General features: G+C 48.0%; 1 protein-coding gene across 2 annotated transcripts; it reads right to left on the bottom strand.

Annotated features, from left to right (window-relative positions):
* Positions 1–84: 84 nt before the first annotated feature.
* On the bottom strand, positions 85–19626 carry FOXJ2 (forkhead box J2). Of its 2 annotated transcripts, XM_079935919.1 has the most exons (11): positions 19502–19626; positions 13218–13564; positions 11193–11267; positions 10303–10371; positions 9980–10120; positions 9298–9496; positions 6685–7086; positions 6167–6268; positions 5149–5358; positions 4494–4592; positions 85–3434 (listed from the first exon to the last, which is right to left on the bottom strand). In XM_079935919.1, the coding sequence occupies exons 2-11, from the start codon at positions 13548–13550 to the stop codon at positions 3346–3348; spliced, it is 1719 nt and encodes a 572-aa protein (XP_079792045.1). In that variant the 5' UTR covers positions 13551–13564; positions 19502–19626; the 3' UTR covers positions 85–3345. The 2 variants fall into 2 exon arrangements, with proteins under 2 accessions (XP_079792045.1, XP_079792044.1); XM_079935918.1 differs by lacking the exon at positions 85–3434 and having other exon boundaries at positions 3504–4592.
* Between the last annotated feature and the right edge of the window lie 53 nt (positions 19627–19679).

The raw sequence follows: 19679 nt of genomic DNA, 5'->3' as shown, positions 1-19679 counted from the left end.
AGAATATATCATAATCTCTAAACATACGGCAAATATAAATCTCATAGTGGGTAGCTGTAGGCTTACTATAATGATGATTAGCTGGGCTTCTGAAAATCCCAACATTTCTCATGGGACCCTGGGTATAAGTCCCTAACTTCTAGGGTTACTATATAGGATACCAGGGTGAATGACTCTGGCATAGTTATAAAGATTCAATAGTTCAATAGTTGACATTTCTGGACTCCTTTTGAGAGTTCTATTTACCCTGGAAATGTATTCTGAAGAAATCCCTACCATTGGAATTCCCTCATTTCCAATGAAAAACTCTGGCGAGTACCTGTAAGTGTTCACTGGGAGTCCCAGAGGGGGACCCAAGTCTTCCTCAAATTGTAGGATCTTTAATCTTTACAATATCCCAGAATGCAAGCAAGATGGCTTAGCCCGGACATCAAGCTGCAAGGGGGCACTGCCTCTCCCAACAGTATTTTGCTATATTTAATAGCATTTGAAAAAAAGAATGTTAAAGGCATGCTTTTAATTCTTTTTTCCCATCAATCTTACCAAGAATGTCAGGGTCAACTAATCAAACCCAGTGAGGGGTGGTGAGGAGGGGCAATAGAAGACAAATGCTTTCACATTTCTCTTTTCCTACCCTGGCAAAAACAAATTTAAGACCAGCGCCAGGAAGATAAAACCATAAACATTCTTTTTTTTTTTATTAAGAAAGCATGCAAACAACAACAACTTGTGAGACCATACACCCCCCGCCCCAGCCTGCACCAATGCAAAGCATTATGGGTGGTATGAAGGACTCACCAAACCAGAAACGTGGGGGTTGAAGAGAGAAAGGCAGGGATGGGCGGATCAATACCAACGAATTGCTCCTTCCATCCCTCTCCTCCACTTTCTCCCTTACTTCCTCTTTTAGGCAGTGAGCTCCTGCAGTTTCGCACACATCACCCAAGACAACAACAATGACAAAACTTTCACGGCCAGCAATGCTGGACCAACAAGACAAAGTAGGATTCTTTCCATTTCATGGAGGGTAGGGGAAACCGAGGCCCAAAGAGGGTCAGGTTTGTCCTGTGCCATTTAGCAAGGCTGGGTTTAGTGGAGAGGAGCTAAGATCCCAGAAGGCCTGACGGCCAATCTCCAGCCCTAGCCCCAGACTTCAGTTACTCCGGCTGCCTGCCAGAGTTCTTAATGACCCTCGTTTTCAGAAGACACAGATGAAATATAAACAAGAGACATTTACATGTCTGATTTAGTCTACCCTTGCAAATCCTGTATGGATCTGGGTAGAAAAGGGGTTTAGAAAAGAATGATGATTTGTCAAGGGGGAATCTTAGGGAGAACAGATGGGACGTCGTGTGTAGGAGGCACCTTGACTGGAAGGGTAAGGAAGACACGCCTCAGATAAGGACACTGGGCAAAGGCGTGTCACCACCCTCAAGAGAAATTCTCCCTTCCCCAAGGGGAAATCTTACGGCATACTTCAACCCCACTAACTGCCCTCCGACACCATGGGGGATTCACACCACTCACACCCCTACTTCTTACAAAGAACTTCAAAGAAATAAAGTGCTGTTTAGTTAACTGCCCTTTCTTGCCCCCTGACTTCAGCCTCACTGGACGTCTTCAACAAACTCATATAGCATCCCTTACAAAGAAAGGAAGGGGCGGATGAGGGGGACAAGCAGGAGAGCAGAAAGCATGGGTAAATAAAAGAATATGAACACAAAGCAGAAATCACAGAGAGAGTGGCCTTGTCCATTCGGTACATTTTGTCCTGCAGCTTTGAGAAAGTGAACATTCAGCAAAATAAAAACAGAAGTAAAATTGTTCTTCCCTCTCATGACTAAGATTCAACGATTAATATCAAATATACACTAAGTACTTTGCAGCAATAAATCATGGCCACTCCTTGTTAAAGGAGGTTAAGTTATCCCTGTACCTTTCTCTGGGCGGGGGGCGGTCTCCCTTGGCCCTCATGGAACTCTTTGCTTTAGGTTACTTATTCCCCTCTACCAATTTCCCTTCACCCCTCAAAAGCCTGATTGCAAAAGCCTCAGCCCCAATGATCTGGATTCCAAGAGAAGCATTTGCCTACATTGTTAAATAACTGAAATATTCTCCACCCACGTCTATGCCAGCTCCCCTCTCCTCCCCGCACCCTCCTGCCACCAGTACTGTAGGTTTGGTTCTGCTATGATGGGTGGGAAAGAGATTCCCGTCTTGCCCTAGGCTGTGGTGAGACTACAAGGAGTAATGGGTTACTCTCCTTTCTTGAGAATGCCAGAAAATGGGGGAAGAAAATACCATGGGTGGAAGAGACGAGTAGACAACTAAAGGAGGACAAAATAATATTTGCTGAATGAGATAAGGGGGTGAAAGGATAATTGGTAAATGCAAATAAAAGCCACAGTTGATTTCCAGAGAAAATGATGTTTAAAAAGTCAAAATGGTTCAACTGAAACCATCTCCAAAAAGCTGAACCTATGCTGAAGAGCTGTCCTCATTTCCACCAGAGAAGCAGAGCTCTGGCTAAGCCCGACTCTATCTCCTACAGAGAACAGGCCAGGAATAAGCCAATGGCAGTTTATCTGACAGAGTAGCACAGACGCAATTTCTGACTGTCTTATATTCCATCACCCCTCTACGATATTCTACCCGACCCAACCCAGACCTCCTATTCCACTAGGATTTTATTGCCACCACCATCACGCTCACCCTTGATGGGGAATGAGGGTCAGCAGAAGTAGGATTGGAGAGATAAAGGGACAAGGAAGAGCTCAGAGGACAAAATTAGCACCATTGAGTAAAACCTGCAAATTCATGGTTGCCAAGCAGTGTTTTAGATCCCTTCTACTCGATAACGTGGCTTCTCCAGTCCTGGATCCAACGGATATCCACAGAAAACAACGTGGGGCTGAAAGGTGGGACTAGCGCTGACTTTCCCAAAACGAAAAGGAAATCAAAGTTTGAGACCCTTCTCTGCGGCTCTCATGGCCTCACCTTCCAGCCAGATGATTTTAAATTAGCAAGAGGTGGACGTGGTCCATGGTGGAGGGACAGGAGACCGGAGACAGCATATAACCAATAATAATAATAATAATATAATAAGAATAATAATAAAAGAATTAGGAAAAAAACAAGAAGGAAGAGGAAGAATGAGGCAGAAAAGAGGGGGTTATCTTCGGCAGCATCTTGCGGTGGCTTCTCTGGCAGAGAAAGAAAAAAAAAAAAAAAGAGGATATATATCTATATACAGGCAAGGGCGGAAGGGATGGGCTGGGACTGTGCTTTCCCCACTGCCAGACTTCACCACCCAGCCCTGGGCTGATGGCCAGGCTCTCAGATGCACTAGGTAATCAAGTCCCAGTCGAAGTCATCGGGGATCTCCTCATTGGCCCCAGGAGGTGGAACTGGCGGCCGAGGGACCATGTGGTGTGCTGTGGGAAGAGAGAAGGAGATTAAAAGGAGAGTGGATGGGAAGCCGTTCTATCCATCTTGACGGATGGTGGTCAACCCCAAACACCACCATGGGGAAGGTCTGGGGAAACTATGGTCCTTATCAGCCCAGAGTTATTTTTGTTTCCGGCCACCACTGCGGTGAGATCTCAGGAAAGACTCAGAGTAAACTAGGCCACATGGCAATGTCACAGTACGCAGCTGTTAAAAATTACACTCATGGGGACTTCCCTGGCGGTCCAGTGGTTAGGGCTTTGCGCTTTCACTGCCAAGGGCCCGGGTGTGATACCTGGTCGGGGAACTAAGATCCCGCAAGCCACGATGCGCGGCCAAAAAACAAAAAAAAAAAAAGAAAAAAAAAATTATACTTAGGAAGACTACATAATAATGACAAAAAAACATACAGAATATACTGTTACATGAAATAGCAATACAGAAATTTGTATATAAATCGCACGGAAAAGGAATACTTGGACAAAGAGATGAACGTCACCTCCAAAACTGAAAACACTGCGGTTAGGCAGCATGATAACAGTGATTTTTCTCGAATGCATTTAAAGGTGAAGGATCTGTTTGTTCTGTAGTATTTATGGCAATTTAGGGTCTCCCCACCTACTCTCACCATCAGAGGTAGTTCAATCCCAGAACCCTGATACTAGAGGTCAGGAAGACAAGAAAGCAGATGTGGGCACAAAGCAGGTACATTTGCATAACATGTTCATGTCATTTGTCTGAGTGTACCTCCCACTTAGATTCCGAAGCCAGGCATAAATGTTCTACACGTCTATCTTTTGTTTATAGCCATGCTTCTACTTCCTTTCATCACTGCAGGCACGAGCTCATTTTAAAGTAAGTCGGTCTTCTTTAGTCTCCCATGACATACACCTCCCCAGCAGGTGGACCACCCTCCAGCCTTGAGAATCAGGAAGGCTCACCCCCTCCCAGCAGGTGCAGGCAAAAGAGCCAAGAATGCAGGTTCGGAGGAGCCGTAGGAAAGCCAAACGACTCGCTGGTGGTGAAACAAGCTTCCTGGTTCTTACCTGGGCGATTGTATCCTGCTGAGTCCTGGGTGGCAAGTGGGTACATTGGTGATGGACCCGGGTAGAGGTGGGGGGCTTGAGGGTGCACATAAGAGTTCACTGCCAAAGCAAGACAAGACTTAAGTGAGTGGGACCATCGTATTCAAGGAAGCAGAGTCAGACAGAGAGGGAGAAAAAAGTACTCTTCCTCCCCTTCATCTCTTCTCCCTTCCCTGCTCTGTTCTGTAGCTCCTGTGGGCATCGAGGCTTTCTGCAGAAGCTATCAGTCCTCACCACTTAGGGCACAAAGGGACCCGATACTGGTGGAGTTCAATATCACAGCTATCAGAAGGATGACAAATATAGAACCGTGATCATTGACTCTTACTTCACCAGTTTGAAGACCATATAACTGTAGAGAATCACAACTCCACCTAATTACAATCCAGGGAAGGGTTACTGAGACACAGATTTGGAACAGGGACTTTCTCCTCCCTTTTCTTCAGTAACCCTGACCTCCCAGATCAAGATCTAAAAGGAATCATACGGTCTATCTCTTTGGCATTTGGATCACTGCTCATAAGCTGATGTTTCTCAGTTCCCTTCTGCCCTTCTCGTCCCCCTTCCTTTACATCATCCAGTCTCCACCTCCTTGGCAGCCTGCTTTGTGCGGTACCTTGGTTCATGGCTGGCTCCTGCTTGCCACTAGTGAGGGCACAGGAGTCAGCAATGCGGGCGGGGGCGGGTGGCCGGTGGGAGCCCCCCTGTGGGGGCACGTGACCAGTCTGAGTGAGGAAGTGGTTGAGGGAGTCACACAGATTGGCAATGTGATGCTGGTCCAGGCTCCAGTTCTTCTGCTCTGCCTGCCGCAGACTCTCCATCAGCTCTGCAAACAGAGCAGCAAGAAAGGCTAGCCTTGCAGACGCCCCAATGCCCCTAGCGGCTCTATGCCCAACTCACTGCTCCAACTAGACGGGCCAATCAACACTGCTGATTATATGCGCTACCAATAACTGACATCCGTTAGAGTCCTACATTTTCAAACTCTCATTCCATTTCTTCCTTACTAAATTCTTTTCTTTTTTTAAATTTTTTTTAACATCTTTGTTGGAGTATAATTGCTTTACAATGTTGTGTTAGTTTCTGCTGTATAACAATGTGAATCAGCTATACATACACATATATCCCCATATCCCCTCCCTCTTACATCTCCCTCCCACCCTCCCTATCCCACCCCTCTAGGTGGTCACAAAGCACCGAGCTGATCTCCCCGTGCTATGCGGCTGCTTCCCACTAGCTATCTATTTTACATTTGGTTCCTTAGTAAATTCTTATTATAATTTCCATCTTTCTGATGAATAAGTTTCAAAGTGACTGAGTGAATTAGCCGTGGTCACAGTGTCAGTAAATGGTGACAAAACTACAAAATAGTGGTCCAGGGTGATGAATTCCTGAGAGTCTTGTTCTCCTGAAGATAAAACTCAGTGGAATAAACCACCGTCGTATTTTGCATTAAGGCAGAAATTAATTAAAACTAACTTGAAGAGAGCATCAATATTATCCACCTTGTGTAACATGAAATCCTCCATCCTCAAGCTTCACTTAACCATCCCCTCCTGGTTCCGGTTTCCATTGGGTTTTTCCACTTCCGCTATATCCCACTTCCCTCCAGGCACCATCCTTTGATCACTAACCTGAGAACTGTGACTGCTCAATGCTGGACCAGTTGAGCCGGTTCACCATCTTGAAGCTTTCCTTTAAGGAGTCAATATTGGAGCACCAGTCAGGAGGAAAGGCTGTAAAGAGGGGGGCGTGGTAATGAGACAGAGTGAGGGGCAAGAGAGCCGCCAACTGACAGCAGACTGACTACTGAATGCAAGATTCTTGTGTCTACGTAGGTTATCAGCTGCATGACCGAGATAATTTTGGACTCTCCCTCCCTGGAGATTCAGGACAAACAAAGCTATCGATGCTTTAATTACAGACAGCCAAGCTCATGGGCAAAAGAATATGAAAAACCATCCCAATTTATCCAAGAATTCTCTAATACAGAGCTCCAAGCAGCAACCTCTGTGGCTCAGACGAGCTCTCATGGGAGAGAGGCTACAAGACCCACTGTTAAACTTCCTAACCAGCCGCACCTCCTGCCAGAGTCAGAACAGGGGGCTCAGCCCGCAGTCCTCTAGGGTCTCCCTGCACCCTCCCTACTCACCAAAGCCAGTGCTGTTGATGGGAGCCTGGCCTTGTGCCTGTGGCGGCGGCGGCGGCGGCTGGGCAGGGTGGGTGGGGGGATGGTGCTGATGAGGGTGGTAGCCGCTGTGCTGCAGCGGGGGTGGGTGCATGGCCATCACAGGGGGCGGCCCGTAGCCCTCGGCCCCCGCTTGCTTCCCCCCTGGTGGGGCACAACCATCTGGGCTTGGGGTGTGCAGGGGGGGCGCACCGCCCACATTGGAGGGGCCCTGGGCGGGTGCCTGCTGCGGCTGCGGCTGCGGCTGCGGCTGCGGCTGCGGCTGCGGCTGCGGAGGCGGCGGCGGCGGCGGAGGCGGCGGCGGCGGCTGCTGGTACATGTAGTAGTTGTTAGAGGGCGGCAGGTCCCCCAGGAGAGACGAAAAGCCTGCGGGGAGGGGCGGGGGCGGGGGGGGGGGGGGAAGCGGGTACGTGAGCGGGGCAACGCATCACTCAGGACGTCCACTGGCTGGAGATGGGACGTTCTGGGACAGCAGGGTCCCCTGGGCCCCCTTCCTCCCCCGCCCCGGCAGGGGTAACCGACAGACGGAGGCCCTCGACAGCACCGACAACCGCTGAAATTTTAGCCAAAAGGTCAGCATGCACCTTTTCATGCTATTTTTCAAGGATCTGGGATGTAGTCCTGGAATCACAGTTTCAAAAGACAGCGGACATCAGGTAAAGTTCCAAAAGCAAATTATAAATAAAACAAAGCCATGGGCCTCTGTTCTCTCCTTTTCCTTATTGTCCTACACGCTTCTGCCTCTTGCAGTCACTACGAAAAACGGAGTCTGGGTACGCAGTAGAGTGGGGACGGATGAATTTCTCAAACAGATGGGGCAGGGAAGAGCTCGAGATGGAGACCCGGGCTTTCAGCCTTCAGCCGTGATTAAACTTGAGTGAACTCTCTGCTGTCCTTGCTCCATCTGATTTTTTCCCTTTGTTTCTGGGAGCCCTCCAAGCTCCCTACTTCCAATCAACCAAATCACCTGAGTTGGACTCATTTCTCAAGCGAATGCTGCAATCTAGCAACACAACTCTAGATAGGAATCCCCTGGGATATAAAAGACAATTAATGACAATTAAGACAATTTTCCCCAAAGTGACTCCTAACCACTTTTTTTTTTTTTTGCGGTACGTGGGCCTCTCACTGTTGTGGCCTCTCCCGTTGCGGAGCACAGACTCCGGACGCGCAGGCTCAGCGGCCATGGCTCACGGGCCCAGCCGCTCCGCGGCATGTGGGATCCTCCCGGACCGGGGCACGAACCCGTGTCCCCTGCATCGGCAGGCGGACTCTCAACCACTGCGCCACCAGAGAAGCCCCTATTGGGAGACTTTTTGAGAGATTGTCTGGTTCAGTGCTCTGTGATTCCTGTTTCTTAAATTTTTATTTTTTATTTTATTTTTACTTTTTATTTTTTTGCCACACCACATCGCTTGCGGGATCTTAATTCCCCGACCGGGGTTTGAACCCACGCCCCCTGCAGTGGAAGCGCGGAGTCCTAACCGTTGGACCACCAGGGAATTCCCCTAAATTTTTAAAAAGAATTTAGAGGTAGGGATGAAGTCAGGACTTTAGGTGAATCATGAGATCTTGTTCTGTCCAGTGGCCCTGGATAGGCGGCCGGAGATTAATGGAATGATAAAAAGTGGTTAGGGGCTTCCCTGGTGGCGCAGTGGTTGAGAGTCTGCCTGCCGATGCAGGGGACATGGGTTCGTGCCCCGGTCCGGGAGGATCCCACATGCCGCGGAGCGGCTGGGCCTGTGAGCCATGGCCGCTGAGCCTGCGCGTCCGGAGCCTGTGCTCCACAACGGGAAAGGCCACAGCGGTGAGAGGCGTGCGTACCGCAAAAAAAAAAAAAGTCTCCCAATAACGGCTTCAAATCATTCTCTTATGGTAATTTGGGAAATTTGAGTATGGATGAGATATAAACTGATATTAAGGAAGCATTATTTACTGTGTTAGGAGTCATCATGGCAATGCATAACTAAAAGAAAAGTCTTCGTCATTAAGGATGCATACTGAACCAGTATTTGCAAGTAGAACGATGTGCATTAAATTCCTCCATTTAAAGAAAATCTGGGTGGTAAACAAAACAAGCTTAACATATCGGTAACTGGTAAAGTTGGGCAATGAAAACATGAGGGTTTATTATACTATTTTCTCTATTTTTGCATCTGTTTGAAATTGTTCCTAATTAAAATTAACATAAATACGTTAAAAAATAAAATTAAATTGTTCTCACAGTGAAACGCAGGGATTCTTAGGAAAAGGAAACTACTGCTGTCCCCTAGTGGCCATCCTCAGAATGACTTGCTGGCAGCCATAAAATCATGGCCCTTAGTTGGAACAGATGGGGGATTCCTCCAACTCACTTACTGAAACTAATGACCCAGCTCGCCTCTTGAAACAGCTGTCCTTCAGAACTAAGCCAGAAGAGCTCTGACTCCACACAGTTGTGGCTCATGACATGCTTTCCCTGACCAGTGATCAACCTCTCCTTGTGTTACAAGTAAGAAAAAGAGGGAAAGAAGAGAATGTCCCCATCTGTTCAAAAACCCAAGGACGTCTCTGCTCCCCTCCCCACTCCAGACTCACCATGCTGAGAGGACGAAGAGGACTTCTCCAGCATGGATTTGTAGAGGTTGCGGAAGGACCAGCTTAGATCCTGAAAATTGATCTCTGAGTAGGAGAATTTGAAGTCATGGTTGGTGTTGTACAGGGGAGGGGGACCCTCGGTGCTCTCTCGGCCTGGAGCCCCTGCTGCCACTGCTCCGCCATCCACAGACCCTGTGCCCTGCAGAAAGAGGTAAGAAAGACTCGATACATGTCCTACGTGAGGGACCAATACAACCCCTTAGTGGACACCAAGTTCTCTGCCTGTCCTCTTCATGCTCTCCCACCTTTTCAATGAGTGAGCATCATTTTCTCCTTCTCTTCTCATTCGTTCCTATCTTGCTGTAGCTTCTCGCCCTTTTCCTGTGCTACATGCATAGTCAATCTTTCCTTTCTCATAACCTTTTTGGCTCTCTTTCTTGTCTTCTCACCACTTTTTTTCTGATCTTTCTTAAAACTTTGTCGTCTCTCTCTCTCCATCTCTCTCTCAGCTTCCCTCTTTCCCTTTCTCCTTCTTTCCCAATTTATCTGCCTACCATAGCACAGATTCTCAACACATAATTTTGAACCAACAGATATATGAATCTATTCAACCATCCATCCATCCATCCATCCATCCATCCATCCATCCATCCCTATATCCCCTGCCACCTCCACCTCCTACCTGGCTGTAGCTGGCGATAGATGTGGGGCTCTGAAGTGGCATCTGAGGATTCCCCTCGGGAGGCAGTGAGGCTTCTCCACTCCCTGGAACGCCTCCCCGTGGGCTCTTGCTTGCCTCCTGTTCTGGTGAGTCCTGGGATAGCTGAGGGTTGTGAAAGAAGAGAAATCTATAAGCAGATGCTAAACATCCTCCCAAGACCAATGGTTCCACACCTGCTGGTATTTGACCTTGGCCCCAAATTTAGGAAATGACTGAAAAAGCAGGCAAAGATGTGGAAGGAGCAGCTGGCTCATAAATGGCATCTCATTGAGGTGGAGACTTACATCATCATCGGGAGGGTGTCTTCTCTTTCGGGAGATGTCAGGGCAGGTATCGATTGTCCAATAAGAGCCCTAGAAGAAGAACCCATCCCCATAAAGAAAAAAAAAAAATCATTATATACGGAAATTCCCACCTTTGGAAAAGTAGACATTTGAAGGGATTTTCACATAAAATAAGAGTTATATTTTTTAAAATATAACTGGACTGAAATTCAACTATACTTCAATTTAAAAAAATAAATAAATAACATTAACATTAAAGAAGATCATCTATCTGGAACCTTAAAAAAAAGAAAGAAAAGAAAAATGACTGTAAATTCACAGGACTGTAATCCTGAGGGTACCAGCTATTTTTGAGGACTAAATTTGTCCTAACAGCTCACTGAGGCCTCGATCATTCTAGAGGGACAGAACACAGCATCTAGTTCAAAGAGCTGGAAATGTCCAGACCAACCCTTCCCTTCCACGTGATCTGAGGCAAAAGTCTCTTGGACTTCAGCTTCCACAGCTGTCAAACAAAGAGGATGATCGATCCCTTCTCCCTTCTGAAGGTAAAATCATGGGATTCTTATACAGAAAAACTCCTACAAAGGTTATTAAGCCCACCTTTTACACCTAGAAAGAGCACCATGCACAAAAAAGGGGGCATCAAGGTCCATTTTTTAAATAAATATTTCTATTTAAAAAAAATTTCAGTCTTCCTTAGTCATTCACTCTCATGGGGACCCACCAGCTTGATAACCAAGCTCTTCCTTTGAGGAAAAAAATAAAGCTGCTTCTCTAATTAACATGATTTCCTCTTCTGGGTAATTAAAACAGCCATAGGACTCTAAGCTGTCAACCACTTCTCGCTCCTTCCTCCCCTCCCTTCACCGCTTACAGCAGAATCTCACCTTCCCAGGATCATCCCGAGGTCTGGGCACCTTCCGGAAACACTTGTTGAGAGAAAGGTTGTGCCGAATTGAATTCTGGGGAAGCAGAGAAGCAAGTTAGATTTGAGCATCGTGCAAAGCAGAAAATTTTCCAGTAGTGCCCAGAGGGACACAAAGGGATATAACACACACTAAAGTTCAAGTATCAGGGTGAACAAAGCACCTCTTAACTATACTGATGGAGGAAATTACCTATCAGATAGCAAGAGCAATGAGATAAGGAAAAGGAAGCAATTAAATTGATGAGAGGTAATGGCTGTAAATTTGACTATCAGGTGCTTCTAGAAAGCTGATTATATAGTTTTTCCATCTTTCCACCTAACTAACAACAGGTATATAAATGCCTCTATATAAATGCCTCAAAATCACATCTGCCCAAACCTAAGTGTCCATCAATAGATGAATGGATAAAGAAGATGTGGGGTGTGTGCATACACACACACACAGACACACACACACACACACACACACACACCAGAATACTACTCAGCCATAGTAAAGAATGAAATTTTGCATCTGCAGCAACATGGATGGACTTGGAGAGCATTATGCTTAGTGGAATAAGTCAGACAGAGAAAGACAAATACTGTACGATATCGCTAACATGTGGAATCTGAAAAATACAACAAACTAGGGAATAAAACAACAAAGAAGCAAATTCACAGATATAGAGGACAAACTTGTGGTTATTAGTGGGGAGAGGGGAGCAGGGGCAATATAGGAATAGGGGAGTAAGAGGTACAAGCTATTGTGTATAAAATAAGCCGTAGGGCTATATTGTACAATATGGGAAATACAGTCAATATTTTGTAATAACTATAAATGGAGTATAACCTTTAAAAATTGTGAGTCACTATATTGTACACCTATAACTTACATAATATTGTACAGCAACTATACTTCAATTAAAAAAAATCACATCTGCCCCGTTCCTTAATTCATTCTATCAGTCGTGAAAGAACAATGTTTTAAAGCTGATGATGTGGGAATTCCCCAGCGGTCCAGTGGTTAGGACTCGAGCTTTCGCTGCCAAGGGCGTGGGTTTGATCCCTACTCGGGGAACTAAGATGACACAAGTCGAGTGGTGTGGCCAAGGGAAAAAAAAAAAGAAGCAAAAACTGATGATGTGAATGATAACAAAATATAAATTATGAGTGAGACAAGGCACACTTTGCCTTTGTCTTCTCAACAGCCCATGGAATGGTCACACTTGGAGGAAAGAAATATTGTTGCTCCATGTCTTGGATGAGGTGGGTGGAGGCTATGGCAGCTAGCAGGAACATATTTCTAAAGGAAACACTAAATGCTTTCAACAGTCTCCAGCTCATCATCTGGTCTATATGTCAGCCAGTGATTTACAGAGTGACAGACCTACATTAAATCCCCATTCCTACTCAACAACTGGCAAGCGAGTGATTGCTCCAAAGGACTGAGAATATCAGTCTTCCTTCTTTGCTTGGAAGAGGAGGCCCCTTTTTCCTTTATCTCCAGCCAAACAACTTATCCTCTCCTTCCTTGCATGGTGGATGAGCTGTTGGGGAAGAACCTAATTATATTATTCTTTTTCTTCGTACACAATTTTTCAAAAGATGCTGACTATGTGGAATGAAGCTCTGCAAACCTGACGAGATGCTACCTCTAGGTAGGATGGAGCAATGCCACGCTCTGCACGTGACTTCAACAGAGCAGAGTGGCAATAAATATCTGTGAAATGAACCAGAGGATAAGAGGGTCTGATAAGCGTCAGCATCCTGTTGCCCCCATAACTATACTTAGTGGCTCGGTATCCCTGGCGTGTCCCCGATACACCTTACGGAAGTTGTTCAACTCTGGAAAAAAAAGTGACGGATGGGAGATCTGAGATTTTTAAGTTCACACAACTCTGAGACGCTCAGAGTGAACTGGACCAGGTTATAGGAAGAAATAAAAGTAGAGGAAAAGGTTGTCAAGGCTAAGAATCATCTCAGGGTATAGAAGCTGTCCCACCTTCCAACCAATGCCAGCATTCTTGTAATAGGGGAAGTTATCACAGATCCAGCGGTAAATCTCACTGAGGGTCATCTTCTTGGCTGGAGAGGAGTTGATGGCATAGGTGATGAGGGTGGCGTAGCTGTATCGGGGTTTGCCATCCTGGTGGACGGCTGCCTCATCTTTGCTCAGGGTGGCGTTAGGATCTGTGGGTGAGCCTGGTGGACACTTGCGGCTGCTGCCTGGAGGCCCAGCCTGGGAGGCACTCCCAAGCTTCTCAATGGTAGCCCGGAGGGTCAGCTGGGGGAGCCAGTCTATGGAGGTGAGGCTACTCTCTAGGTCAGAAGCCATGGTACTTCTGGGTTCTGTAGAGAAGAGGAAAACAGAATAGACAAATATTACCTGTGGTTACTGGTGGCAAGTAATAGACAAATCCTAGGGCTTTAAGGGAAGGAGAGGTTCTTCCCACTCTAATTCCCGTAGAAGACTCCTCCCCTGGGATAGCCCTCGACCAGGTGTTACCAGAACCCCCAAACGGATATGTCACCAGCCACCTACCAGGTGATAGACTGGTACTTATTCTACATCTTCACGTGGAACACGGCCAAGAGGCCTCTCCCTTCGCACAGGACTAAAAAGCAGATCAAACCGCCCACCAAACTGAGCTATTCCCTCAATTCTTCTCACTTAAAGCCCTATAACATAATTTTTTTAAACTATGTAGAAATAAATTTTAAAAATAAAATAAATACGTAAAATCAGCTAGAGTCTATTCTCCAATTATGTGATGCTTATTATATTTACATTCAACAACCACAGATAGATAGCACGGGTGAATGTGCAAAGAAAAACAGAGTAAACACAAGTGTACACTAATGAAGCGCACACCAACACTTTTAAAGATGTTTCACGTCAGTTCCATACCAGTGCTCACCCTCTTTATCCCACATACGCGTGCACATGAGGCATATTACATAGTTCCCAACATAAGTTACATGTGACGACCAGCCACGCACAGATGCAAGACGGACACATCAACAGCGGCTCACGACCAGAGATCACAATGAGACACACGGCATAACGTTACCCATAGGGCACAGAGTCACACACAGAGCGAACGGAGCCCGAGCACAGCTGCCCTGGCACCTTTAAAGCTCCCCCTGGCGAGCTCCCGCCCACAGACACCGACACCAGGAAGAAGTCATTGGCAAGGCCCTCCCACCTCTCGGCCTGCCCTGCTGCACTGAGCCAGGGAGACACCCAGCTGCGCGCTCACCGGTAACAATCAGATCGCCGGGCTAAAAATAACCACTCTGGGGCTAAGGGCTAGCTCCCCTTCTCCCGCCCTCCTCCTCTCTCCTTCCTTCCCGGCCTGGCACGCACGCTCGCTGCACCTCCATGCAAACTCCTGACGCTGCCAACCCGCCCACGCCTGCTGTCTGCACGCCCGGCTGCCACCCACGCAGCCTGGGCGCTCTTGCAGGCGGAGAGGTGCAGCTAGAGTGACGTTTCGGTGGGGGAAGGTGAAGAACGGTGGGTGAGATCTGTATCGCAGAATCTGGAAAGGCTGGCAGGAACCACTTGGTAGCCATTTGGCTCTCCCCTGGGGTCGATGCCAGCCACCCCCCAAGCGCTTGCTGCCTGACCGGCTCGTGCCTGCACAGCCGGCCAGATTCCAGCTAGGATTTCTTCCTCGGACCCCTGCTGAGGGTCCATCGAGGCGTCCAAGGCTAACATGCCTCAGAATCCTGGACAGAAACCCTATTCCGTATATAACCTCTAAATCCACACCCAGATAATACGCACCGGCGTTACATGCAACTACACACACATCCACACACTCTGTAGTTAGAAGCTCAATCGCAGATAAGCCTGCCTACCCCAGTCTCCGCCTCCAACACATCTTTCAGGCTATTGGCTCCCTCTTCTAGTTAGAGACTCTTCTCCCCTGGAGACATTCTCCGAAGGGTCAGCATTCTCACTCATCTCCCAATTCCCCAAGTTCCCCACCCACGCAGTCTCTGCAAGCACGCGCATGTCCCCTGCCCTGCGCTCGCCAGCAACACGCCCACTCCCGAAGGCTCAAGGAAACACCTTAGCGCCTCGGGGGCTTGGGCAGCGTGAGACCCAACTGCAACCCAAGAATTGCTTGACAGGAGAAAAAACTTTAAAGTCCCTGTTCAGAAACAGCACCACGATGGGGTTTCCCCTTTATCCTTAGCTCCTCTCCCCACCACTCTCCTTGCCATCCCACCACCACCATCTTGCCCTAAAACCACGGAAACTTGGAAACTAATAGGGACATTTAAGCATTCCAGGAAGCCTCAGACCTCCTAGCGCTTTACTAAGTCAAAGCAGCACAGCTTCTGGGGTAAAGCAGGGTGCGATGGGCAGCCACCTGGTCCTGTAGCTGGGTTATCCCAGCTGAACGGTGACATGGCGATGAGCGGGTTCACGATGACCAGGGTTCTCCTGGGTCTGTAAGGAATTTTACCCTATTCCCTATTGTCTCCCGCTGAAGCTCCTTGGGAAGTCTCACCTTAAGTACACAGAAGCCTTCAGGGCACATTTCATTTGAAACTCTCCAGACAGTGGACAGGGAGGGACATGAGCGTACAATCAACGTGGTTTACAGAACCCATTTGGCAGTGCCAATCACCGTGAATTCCGGAAAGCGAAGCACCCTTGGCCTTTTGCTACTTGTTCTATGCCCTTCCCTAGCACTTCCCCAGTACCAGGTTAGGACACTGAGGTTAAATTTAACCTTTCTCCAGCACCCTCCCAGCCAGCCCTCCAGATACCGCCCCAGCACTCAAAATATCTTCCGATAGACGCAGCGAAAGATCCTTGTGATCTTTCAGCACCATTCTCCCTAAACCCATCCCATTTTCTCACTCCCATCGCTTCCCCATTCTTGAAGGGCAGCCCAGTGTGTGGAACCTCAGAGAATGAGGTTCCTTGATTCTATTCCGAACCTTGACATTAACTCACTAAAGGTCCCGAACCGCCCCTTGCTCCCTGAAATCTTCCTGCCTCAGTTTCCCCCTATCAATAAAAGGGATGCCGTCATAAACACTGTCCAAGCTTCATGCCTGGAGGCACGTGAAAGAAGCTTAAAGAGCCAGTGGCTGCCCCACATGCCACACTCCCCAAAATAATGGCATCCGGCTAATGTTCAGGGCTATTATTAGAAAGGCACACAAAAGGTACTTCCATTTCTCAGTCCAACCAACCTAGTTACCCAGCAGGTGGGCCTCGTGCCACTGGGCTGCGGCAGAACCTGAGTCAGGCTACATTCTTCTCTTCGAGCTGGAAGACTGAAAGGAAATACCCATAGAAACTGGGAAAGGCAGCCAAAGGGCAGGCTCCATCACATCCATGGAACGTCTAATGAACACCACACTATTGGGAGAAAGGCAAAGAAGAACAGAAAGACAGTCTATGTTGGGGGGGGCGGGGGCTGATCCTGGGTGAGACATGTAAGACCCAAAATAATAGGCACAGTTTTCTTCCCATTTTCTCTGAAAGGTCAGTAATTGTTCTCTGTCTGGTGCCAAGGTCAGACATTAAGGAATGATAACTTCCTGCTCTGTACATAACGCAGAAACTAATAGAGCAGTGGCTAAGTCTGCCACATTACCGATTACCAGCCAGGCTGCCTGGGTTTCAATCCTGGCTTTACTACCTACTGGCTGTGCAACCTCAGGCAAGTTACTTAACCTCTCTGTGTTGTAGTTTCTCCATTGGAAAACAGAGGTGATAACCGTACCTACATAGGGTGGTTGGGAGGATTACCTTGAGTTAAAATTTTTAAAGCACTAGTGTTATGTAAGTATAGCAATTACCATTTTTGAATGAGAAAAAAAGGAGAATATTAGAAATTGAAAATTACAAAATGGACAGACCATCCAGGTAAGCCTGGAAGTAGCGAACTTGCAGTGGTTTACACCCGCACTGAGTTCTCAATAGTTTTCAGGATGTCAGAATCTCAAACTTTTCCTTTGGGGGGAGTGTCGCCCCAGGACTGACCAATGCCAGGACTAGTAAACTCCTCAGGATGAAGAAATGGGGGAATATCATCCCTTATTTTTCAGGGGGAACTAGGTCTAGTCATAAGACATGATCTGGAAAGTAGCACCTTCTAAGTCATAGTTACTCCAACTCAATAGCCATATGCTTCTAACTGATTCCACGGAGGCAAGGAGAACTAGGGAAACTCAGTCCCAGCAGGGCCAGTTACACTGTGCGGCAGTGAGACACCTGCAGGTGTTGTGGTCCAGCTCGCTCTGGGCCGTTCAACAAGTAGCATTCCAGCATCTGGTAAAGTACTTTGTGAGAAATAGTCTGCTGTTCCACAGAGCTGGCTCTTTTCAAAAAATGGGGGAGGGAGTTCTAGAGTTAAGAACCAAGGATCCTCACGCTATTTACATCCGAAATGGAGCTCTCTTATCAGTCCTAGAAGAAGTGCTCCTAGCCTGAGACTGGGCTGCCCTGCTGCGTGGGATGACTCTCATGCAGCCATTCATGAGGGCTCCCACGGGACAGCGCAGGCCAAGCCTTTCCTCCCAGCTGGGCATTCTCACCAGCACCCTCTCCATGTTCCTACACAGGGGCACCTGCTCTTAGAGGCCTACCAGAAACGCACAGTTCTAGGTAACTGGAGGCTTAGTCTGAAAAGCACACACGTACCTGTCCCCACACCTTGCACGGATGTGGATAGAGCCACATCCACCTGAAGTAAGAAACAGACGCACCTCATTCTATAGCACAGCCATACAAACCTGAATTATAGAGCCCTGTCTCACTGACCATGACTAACAGGTAACTTCCAGGACCCAGTGGATGTACTTAGAGACTCAGTCCACCCAATGCCCGGACAGAGAATGGAGGAAACATCAAAACCCAGATAAGATGAAGCCTCCCACTTAGACTCTCTGTGGGGTCTAATGCCCCTTACAGGAGACGAGGTATTTCCTAAAGGTGAGGCAGGAGAGCAGCCACCCAGCTAGGGATCCCAGGTTGAAAGGCAGAGCACTACTAAACCCACAGCCCAGGCTCAGCCAGAAGGAGTTCCTGGCACCTTTTTCTTGCCTTTTCTGGACAGTCTGGGCTTTGATGATTCCTGCTATTATCTTATGAAAGAAAACTTACATACAAGGTTCCAGAGACCCAGAATTGAACAAGGAACAGGAAGGCAGAGGGTGAGACTATTAGGTGCTTTTCTGAAAGGAAACTCCTTGGGGGCTCAAATCTCCCTGGCAGTCAACTGATTTTTTTTTTTTTTTTTTTTTTGCGGTACGCGGGCCTCTCACTGTTGTGGCCTCTCCCATTGTGGAGCACAGGCTCCGGACGCACAGGCTCAGCGGCCATGGCTCACAGGCCCAGCCGCTCCGCGGCATGTGGGATCTTCCCGGACCGGGGCACGAACCCGTGTCCCCTGCATCGGCAGGTGGACTCTCAACCACTGCGCCACCAGGGAAGCCCCAGTCAACTGATTTTGATGCAAGACTGGAAGAAGGCTAGGCAGCAACCCTCCTCTCCTCCTCTCCAGGATCTGCTTTCTCCTGGAGAACCGTCAGCAAGACAGGAGTGGTGTAGGGCACTGGGGCAGTGGTACCCGGCCAACATTAGGGAAGAACTTCAACCCAGGGCTGGCATTCCCCCGCACCCTTTCTTCTTGCCTCGGGACATGGGATCCCCATTTTCCCTGTGGCCTCTTGGTGCTGGAGGCAGGGTGAGTGGAGACAGACTGGTTTTCTTGTCAAGGGAGCAGTAATCACAGTGGGCTGCAGAGAACAGCTCTGGTGGACATTAAGTGACCTAGTGTTACAGGTAAGAAAATGTAATACCAACGGAAGCCCCAGACAAGGCCAGGCCACCAAATGCCACCACGACTTTAGTGGGAGCCCACTCTCTGCATGAAAAGGCCGAAGGATGGAGAGTGGCACGGGAGTCTGGCTGGGATGTGGCTTGCCATCATTATTACACTGTGTGGATGGAGTGCTGAAGATGCAGGTGTTTTCTGATATCCTTTTGCCCTCAGCATGAAAACATACACTTCCCTAGGGACCTCAAATGAATCCCATCCCTTTAGTCCCCCAACACTAAGAAACCCATTTCTCAGAGCCTCTGCAGCAAGATGACGGCTTGAATCCAGTAGCTTCAGAACACATTTCCCAGAAGGTTCTGAGTTGTTACTCTACCTTCCCCAGTAATGAAACCCAAGAGTCACCATCTCAGCCCCCTACACCCACTAGTACCTAAAGATGACAGAGAGAAGATGAAAGAAAGCAAGCACTGACCTGTCTCCAAGTCTCCCCCAGCAGAGGGACAGGACCACTTGGTACTGGAGTTTGGGGTTGGAGGGACTCCCCTCTTCAGAGGCAGATGAAGAGTCTCATCCTCAGTGGCTCTTCCTGTACTTGGCTGAGCCCCCCAAGCTGGGGAGGGGAACTGGGTCCCCTGAGGAGGAGCGGGGGG

This window comes from Stenella coeruleoalba, assembly GCF_951394435.1.
Source record: "Stenella coeruleoalba genome assembly, chromosome: 11".
Taxonomy (NCBI): domain Eukaryota; kingdom Metazoa; phylum Chordata; class Mammalia; order Artiodactyla; family Delphinidae; genus Stenella; species Stenella coeruleoalba.
This window is presented reverse-complemented; position numbering and strand designations above follow the sequence as displayed.